General features: G+C 60.0%; 1 protein-coding gene across 1 annotated transcript in view; it reads left to right on the top strand.

The window, feature by feature from the left end:
* Positions 1 to 413: 413 nt before the first annotated feature.
* TTC38 (tetratricopeptide repeat domain 38) overlaps positions 414 to 8,612 on the top strand; it is a 37,366-nt gene continuing 29,167 nt past the window's right edge. The window contains exons 1-6 of the mRNA XM_015570736.1: positions 414 to 565; positions 647 to 724; positions 2,665 to 2,746; positions 3,496 to 3,673; positions 4,700 to 4,873; positions 8,091 to 8,166. Of these exons, the coding sequence (XP_015426222.1) occupies positions 530 to 565; positions 647 to 724; positions 2,665 to 2,746; positions 3,496 to 3,673; positions 4,700 to 4,873; positions 8,091 to 8,166 (624 nt within the window). The 5' untranslated portion in view covers positions 414 to 529. The remainder of the gene's footprint in view (positions 566 to 646; positions 725 to 2,664; positions 2,747 to 3,495; positions 3,674 to 4,699; positions 4,874 to 8,090; positions 8,167 to 8,612) is intronic.

Below are 8,612 nucleotides of genomic sequence, written 5' to 3'. Positions count from 1 at the left end.
ACTTCATTTCAGCGCTGTTTCAATGTGTTTTCAGTGTATTTATGTTACCCGTTTTGTATTAACGTTCTATGTGCTTGTAATTCAAGTGTTCCATATCCATCACATAAGAATTCCAGAGTTTAGTATTGAGAACTCTTAGAAAAGTAACTGCATTTACAGAGTGTTCTGAGTTCTTTTACGTTGCCGGCGGACACCGAGGGCGAGGGCGGCAGCTACAGTGAACAGTGCCCACGGCCTCGGACTTGCCACGGACAGGGCTGTGGGCGGCTGGGCCGTCCCATCTGCGGGGCTGAAGGGCTGTCAGGGGGTGAGCAGGCCGGGCGCGCCTCACCCCGCCCCGCCTGGCACTCCAGCCCAGACCTCCGCTGCGCCCGGGACGCTTCCCGGTCACCCCCGCATCCTGGAGCCCATTCGCGGAGGGGCCGGCGGGGGTCTGAGGGTGGACCTCCCAGCAGGCACCGTCCTTTAGGGGCCACGGGGACCTCTGCCCCGTGCCAGCTGGGAAGTCGGGGAGTCCACGCCGGGCCCTATGGGGACCCACACCTGCAGACGCCGGGCCTGGGAGGTCTCCTGCTGGGGTGGGTCGTGTGCTCCTGTTCGGAGGGCCGCGTGGAACAGGCCCTGACTGGCGTGCCTCTGTGTGCAGGCGTGGAAGGACGCCGGTCTCCCGCTCTCCACCCCCAGCAACGAGGCCTGCAAGCTGTTCGATGCCACCCTGACCCAGGTGATGCCCCCGAGGGAGCAGCCCCTCCGTAAAGGGCCAGGTTTCAGAAATTGGTGGATGCTTTTTTAAAAGATATTTTAATTGACTTCAGGGGGGAAGGGAGAGGGAGAGAGGGATAGAAACTTAAATGAGAGAGGATCATGGATCTGCTGCCTCCTGCATGCCCCCCGCTGGGGATGGAGCCGGTCACCGGGGCCTGTGCTCTTGACGGAATTGAACCGTGACCTCCCGGTTCATAGGTCGAGGCTCAGCCACTGAGCAGTGCCAGCCGGCTGGTGAATGCTTTCGATTAGTTTTTCCTTGTTACATTGCTGGGCGCATCTCACAGCTTCGTCCATTCCTGCCACGGTGTGAAGGCTACTTCCACCGTGTCCGGGGAGCTCTGAGCTCCCTCTAACGGCTCGCTGACACGTGCATCCTGACCGGGGTCCTCACTGGGCCTCCAGGTGGAGTGGGGGATGGCCGTGCACAGGTGAGGGACTCGCACTTTCGGAGCCGTATGTCTTCATCAGCGCTCCTGGCTATACGAACAGTGAAGCCCACGGACCCCTCCTACCCAGGTCTCCTGGGAAACTTGGGGAGAGCAGGACTTCATGGGGACCCAGACATGCTTCATAGTGCTTTTGTATAAGTACTAGAGGCCCGGTGCACGAATTCATGCACGGGTGGGGTCTGGCCGGCCATCTGGGATGGGGGTGATGGGGCCGGTCAGGGGAAGGGACTGCAAGAGGTTGGCTGGCCCTGCCCCCTGGTTGAGCTCCGGGTGAGGGGACAATTTGAATATTAGCCTTTTATTATATAGGATTCTTGATTTTAGAGAGAAAGGGAGAGGGAGAGAGAGAGAGACATCCATGTGAGAGAGAAACATCATTCAGTTGCCTCCCATATGCACCCCAACCAGGGATCGAACCCACAACCTGGGCATGTGCCCTGACTGGGAATCAAACTGGTGACTTTTTGGTGCATGGATTAATACCCAACCACTGAGCCACACCAGCCAGGGCTTGGCCTGACTTTTCATAATACATGTTTACTATGGTTTTTCTTCTTTTAAAAAATATTTTATTATTTATTTCTTTTTATTGTGTAATCTTCACCCGAGGATATTTTTCCATTGATCTTTTTTAGAGAGAGTAGAAGAGAGAGGGAAAGACAGAGAGAAACACCGATGTGAGAGAAACACATCGATTGGTTGCCTCCTGCACACGCCCCAACCAGGGCTGGGGCCAGGGAGGAGCCTGCAACCGAGGTACGTGCTCTTGACCAGAATTGAACCTGGGACCCTTCGGTCTTCAGGCCCATGCTCTATCTACTGAGCGACACCGACTAGGGCTACTGTACGTTCTTCTTAAAAGGTGTGAACGAGGCGGAGAAGACTCCCACTTAGTAGGGGGCAGGTGACACAGGCAGACTTCCTCTAGAGCAGCGGTTCTCAACCTTCCTAACGCCGCAACCCTTCGATACAGTTCCTCATGTTGTGGTGACCCCCAACCATAAAATTATTGTCATTGCTACTTCATCACTGTAATGTCGCTACTGTTATGGATCCTAATGTAAATATCTGATATGCAGGATGTATTTTCATTGTTACAAATCGGACATAATTAAAGCATAGTGATGAATCACAAAAACAATATGTAATGATATATGTGTTTTCCGATGGTCTTAGGCGACCCCTGTGAAAGGGTCGTTCGGCCCCCAAAGGGGTCGCCACCCACAGGTTGAGAACCGCTGCTCTAGAGGCTGTGGGGGTTTTGGAAACCCCAGAGAACGTGCCTCGAGGGGCGTGTGTTCAGTCTCTTCGCTGAGAGCAGCCCAGTCCTGCTTTCCTCGAGCCCAGAGAACACCCCGAGTTCCAGGCAGGGGCACGGGCCTGGCTGCGGGCCGCGCCTTCCCAGCGGGCGCCGCCTCCCCGACGGCTCGCTGTGCTCCTGTTTCAGTACGTGACGTGGACCAACGACGCGGCTCTCGGGGGCATCGAGGGCTGCCTGGCGAAGCTGAAGGCGGCAGACCCGGCCTTCGGTGAGTGACGCTCCCTGGGCTGGGCCCCGGGTCACGGCTGGCAGTGCCCGGCCAGGCATTTGCACGGAGGGGGTGGGAGGTGCCAGTCAGTGTTGTGTTGTGGTTGAAATACCAGCTGCTCCCATGGCGATGCCGGGTCTGGAGAAGGCACCTTTCCCCCTAATTGGACGCCCATTCTCAAAAAAAGACACTGATCTTATTTCTCAGATGAGAACGAGGTTTGGAGAAAGAGGGGTTCCGCTGCCCGGGCTGGTCTGCTCAGTGGTTAGAGCATTGGCCTGCGGACCAAAGGCTTTCTGGTTCCATTCCCGGTCAAGGGTGCATACCTTGGTTGTGGGTTCAGTCCCCAGCCCCAGTCAGGGAGCGTGCCGGAGGCATCCGATCACTGTGTCTCCCTCATGCCGATGTCTCTCTCTCTCCCCCTCCCTCTCTCCCTCCACTCTGAAAATCAATGGGAAAAATATTCTCACCTGAGGATTAAATTTTAAAAAGGTTCAGCTGGTGAGGGGGTGCTCCAGACACGCACTCCCCAGTTGCCCTCGTGAGGCAGATGTTTGTGGGGTGCAGGGTGCTTTCAGGGTATGGCCTGCAGGTGGGGGTGAGGGCCCGGCTGAGCTCTGCACTCTGGTGGGGGCACAGCGCACCGCCCACCTGCGCCCGCTTGCCCCTCCTGGGACGTGGGCTGCTCATTTCACATGTGGGGCGGGGCGGGCCATGCGAGTCACCAGCTGCCCCCCACCTTTCACCAGCCATGGGCCACGCCATCGCCAACGGCCTGGTGCTGATTGGCACCGGGAGCTCTGTGCGCCCAGTGCCCCTGGGGAGGGGGCCCGGGGTGATTGCCCCCGCCTCCCAGCCTCTGATCGACACTCACCTGCTGCCTTGTCCCGGGGACCCTGAAGGAGGGAGGAGCTGGCCAAGGTCCCCGTAGGGCTTTCAAAGCAGCTCACTGTTTCATTCAATAAATTGGTTATTATTTTCTTACAAAAATAATAGGACCACATTAGAGAAACAAATAAGAGATAGAAGAGAAACCCTCCCCCTTTGCCTACCCGCCCTTCGAGCATCTGCCCACAGCACCTGCTCTCCCCACCGCTGCCCCTGCCAGCGGCGTCGGAGCCGGAGCCCGTGTCTGGGCGACCTGGTCTGCTCAGGCCGGGGAGGCGCCCACAGAGCGAGGCCACCTGAGCTGCTGTGCAGGTTCTGGAAGTGACAGAGGAAGCTGCCCGGGCCCCCTGGGGAGGCAGTGCCGGGGCTTAGCGCTGGCTGGGCCTCTGCCTCCAGGCCTCCCGCCGCGGTTCCTGGTCTCCACGGGCATTGCCTGGGGCCGCTTGTTAAGCCAGTGCTCCCGTCTGGTTTGAATTCAGAACAACCACCCACTGGTTATCGATTCTATGAGCCACACGCCAACATAGGTACGTCTGTGCGTACAGTTGAGTCCTCACTAATGTCGGTGGAAGTTCCATGACTTGAAACAAAGGGACATGTAACAAAGCCAGTTTCACCGCAGGCGTCTCGATAGACAAGCGCCACCTTCCCACAGCATCCCATCCGTGTTAATAGGACACCAGCCCTGCCACGTGGCTCCGTGGCTGAGCGTCGGCCTATGAATCACGAGGTCACGATTCGATTCCCAGTCAGGGCACAGGCCCGGGTCGTGGGCTCGATCCCCAGTGTGGGGCGTGCAGGAGGCAGCCGATCAGTGATTCTCATTATTGATGTTTCTCTCCCTCCTTCCCTCTGAAATCAATAAAAAAAATTTTTTTAGAAGGACATTGAACAGAACGATGTCATTGAAAGACCTACCGTGTGTGCGTGCACGTGTGCATGTATGTGTGCGTGTGCGTGCGTGTGTGGCCAGTGCAGGGCAGACTGCGGAGCTGGCAGGAAGCGATGCTCTCCCGCCGCAGTGGGCTGTGTCCCTGTCGCTGAGAACCCGCGCTGTCCTCCCAGGAACTTCCCCGGAGCCTGCGAGTTGTGGGAGCAGATTCTACGGGACCACCCCACGGACATGCTGGCCCTCAAGTTCTCCCACGACGCCTACTTCTACCTGGGCTACCAGGAGCAGATGCGAGACTCTGCGGCCCGCGTCTACCCCTTCTGGACACCCGGCGTCCCCCTGAGCAGGTGTGTGCCGTCGGCAACCACATCGTTTCCTGCCGGGTCTCCCTCCCCTGCCCCAAGCTGGGGCCAGGCTCCCGGCCCTCCCCCCAAGGCGAGGCCACGGTGGCTCTTCTAGTTTCCTCCCGCGCCGTCTTGCCACCCGGGAGCGAGGCGGCACATTGCGCAGTTAGCACAGGGGAGTTGGCTGTGGCAACGAGCCTGCTGCAGACCTGGTCCTCCAGGGCGGCCACAGCGAGGCCTCTGTCATCATGCCCCCGCCCGTCCCAGGCGGCCGGCGCTGTGCCCTGCGGGGCCGCCCTCTGGGACCCGGGTCGGGGAGCACCTGCTCTCGGACACACCAAGAGCGGAAGGAGCTCTCCTGAGGGGCTCGTGAGGGTGCCGACGCGCTCAGAGCAGCGGGGCCCACTGGGGCCCACACCCCACGGGCGGCAGTTTGGTTGTTAAGGGGGCAGTTTGCGGATGAGTTATTAACAGTGAGTTTTGTGCATTTCTCAGGGCTCTAGGGGCCTCCTATACAGCCTATAAGTATATATGGTGACGTATTTCTGCATTTCAGTTCTCTATTATACGTTTTGAAACTTTAGTTGCTGTTGCTCACATCACCTCATATAATTATCTTAATTTCTTAGTGATTCCTTAGTGAAACGTCCTCTCGTTCTTTTATTTTTCTCTCTCATGGATCCATGCTCTTTGGAAGCCGGTTTAGACCCAGTGAATGGCCTTTCAGGCTTCCTCCACGTGCACAGGAGTCACTTTTTGAAGAATGAGAATTCTAGGTCACGGAGGGGGGGGGCATCAGGAGTTAGAGATGGGGACCACTGGCTCAGAGTCATTGGCCAGAGCTGGCCACGCCTCCCAGGAACCAGCAAGCGCAGCTCTGCTGCGTGCTCGGAGGGGAGGGGTCGGGGTGGAGGGGTAGACGGACCTGTGAACAGCCCGAGTGACACCGCAGAGCGACAGGGTCGCCTCCATTGCAGCTTCTTGCTGTTGTGTTTGTTAATCCTCACCCGAGCATATTTTTCCATTGAGTTTTAGAGGGAGTGGAAGGGACAGAGCAAAGAGAGAGAGAGAGATAGAGAGAGAGAGAGAGAGATGAGAGACGTCGATTGTTTGGTTGCCTCCTGCATGTGTCCCAACTGGAGCTGGGGATCGAGCCTGCCAGGCGGGTCCATGCCCTTGACTGGGAATTGAACCTGCGGCCCTTCGGTGCGAGGCCGACACCCTAACCAGGAGCCACACCGGCCAGGGCTTCGTCGCCGCTTAACCAGAGGACGTGGTGAAGGTCAAACATGAATGGACTGAAGAGCCGTGTGAGTGAGGGTTCTCCAGAGAAACAGAACCAGTACCACGTGTGCACCTGTATTCATGTTGCTTACATGTGTATGCAAACGTCAACCTCCGTGTCTGCATACGTGTAGAGACATGGATTGTACGGCGTTGGCTCCAACTCTTGGCGGCTGGCGAGTCCCAGGCCGCAGGACAGCGCAGTCGGGAAAGTCAGGGAGCACGCTGGGCCGCCGTCTCTGGGGAGGCCGCTTCCTTCCTCCCCCGGGAGGTCAGACTTGGCTCGAAAACCTTCGCCTGATGCGGCGAGGCCCACCCACACCCACACGTGGAGCCTCATCTGCTGATTTACATGTCAGCCGCGTACAAGCACGACCGTCACAGCAGCACCTAGATCGCCTCTGACCCGACGACGCGCCGTGGCCCCGCCGAAGTGACACGTCAGCGTAACTGTCGCGGAGCCGGTAGGGGCTGCCGGCCGCGAGCATCCCGTGCGTGCTTAGCTGTCAGCGGTGACAGGACCCCAAGAAGAGCCCATGAATGTTTAAAGGCGAAGTCGGAAGCCAGGGCTCCAGAACGCTGCTTCTGTGGAGAGTAAAGCCGGAGTTCCCCTGTCCACGGAGACACGACCACACCTGAGCCTCAGGGAGAAGCTCCGAGGTTCTCTCTCGCCCCTGTGGAATCCCGCAGAAGCGCAGGAAGAGCGCGGGAGCTCGGTGGGGAGCTCGGTGCCGGTGGTGACGGGCGAGGAAGGCGCGGTTAGTCAGCGCTGTGTCGCCCAGCCCGTGCTCGGTGGGGCCCGGGCGAGAGCCAGTTGGACAGACGGGCCCCCGCCTCCAGGAGCTGGGGTCTGGGGAGAAGCTGCTGACAGCGAGCCGTCACCACGGCTCCCAGGGCTGTCCCTGAGCTGTCCCTCCTCACGGGCAGCTCCCCGTGGGCAGGAGGGAATAGGCCCTTGTTGCCCCCGTGGGGACCTTGGCATCCTAGGAGGTGGGATGTGAATTGCAGAGGGTCCAGCACGGAGACAGGGGTTGAGTTGGGAGCCGTCACACAGATGATAAAGGTCACGCCGCCCCTCCCCAGCCAGGGCATCCGCTCGCTGGGACCCCGCACGTGGCATGGTGCCTGGCACAGGGCCAGTGGACCAGCTCCTGGCGCTGCCAGAACCATGGCCACAGGCTGGGAGGCTTAAAACCACAGATTCATTCTCTCTCCGCTACGGAGGCCGCGGTCCGAAATCCAGGGGTCGGGGGCCCGTTGAAGGCTCTAGGGGAAGGTCCCCGGCTCACGGCTGCGCTACCCGTCCCTGCCCGGTCCTCGCGCGGGTCTGTCCTGTGTGTGTCTGTGTCTAGCTTCACTCTCCTTTCACGTGCCATCAGGGCGCCAGCCACCGGGTTGGGACCCACCTCCTGGTGTGACCACATCCGCACACACCCGCCTCTGCGCTAGGACACGTGTGCACACACCCGCCTCTGCGCTAGGACACGCGTGCACACACCCGCCTCTGCGCTAGGACACGCGTGCACACACCCGCCTCTGCGCTAGGACACGCGTGCACACACCCGCCTCTGCGCTAGGACACGCGTGCACACACCCGCCTCTGCGCTAGGACACGCGTGCACACACCCGCCTCTGCGCTAGGACACGCGTGCACACACCCGCCTCTGCGCTAGGACACGCGTGCACACACCCGCCTCTGCGCTAGGACACGCGTGCACACACCCGCCTCTGCGCTAGGACACGCGTGCACACACCCGCCTCTGCGCTAGGACACGCGTGCACACACCCGCCTCTGCGCTAGGACACGCGTGCACACACCCGACTCCGCGCTAGGACACGTGTGCACGCGGCGTGTGGGGGCACATCGGCCGCGCAGGTCGTGCTGAGGGTTGAACGGTGCCGGTCCCTTTAAAAAGGACTTTGGCTCTCTCTTCAGCTACGTGAAAGGCATCTACTCGTTCGGGTTGATGGAAACCAACCTCTACGACCAGGCGGAGAAGCTCGCCAAAGAGGTGGGTGGCTCCCCGAGGTGCCGGCCTCAGGGCTGGCGTCCGTGGGGCTGGGCACGAGGACCCGCTCCTGGGTGGCCCCGGCCAGGTTCCCCCTCTGCGCCCGTTTCCTCGAGGATTCGGGGGGGAAGGGCTCATGGTCACAGCGCCTCCCGCCGTTTGGTCCACGGAGCCACGAAGCACAAACTACCTCCGTAGGTGAGGAAGGCCAGCGAGGCCAGGGAGGCCCTGTCCCCTCGCTCCGGTGGCACAGAGGGCGGCCCTGGCACCGCTCTGTCTGCCTCCAGAGCCCGCCTGACCCTGCGGGAGCCAGAGCTTGGGAGGCCGGGAGTGTATGGAAATGCGGGTGCTCCCACCTCGGACCTCACTGCTGTCACTAATGTCACTCGGGGAAATGAGCCACAATTGGAGCGGAGGCTGTTCTGATGGCCCTGGCTGGGGGGCTGGGG

Source organism: Myotis davidii, unplaced genomic scaffold, assembly GCF_000327345.1.
Source record: "Myotis davidii unplaced genomic scaffold, ASM32734v1 scaffold67, whole genome shotgun sequence".
Lineage (NCBI taxonomy): Eukaryota > Metazoa > Chordata > Mammalia > Chiroptera > Vespertilionidae > Myotis > Myotis davidii.
Note: the sequence above shows the minus strand (reverse complement) of the source record. Positions and strands in the feature narration are given on the sequence as shown.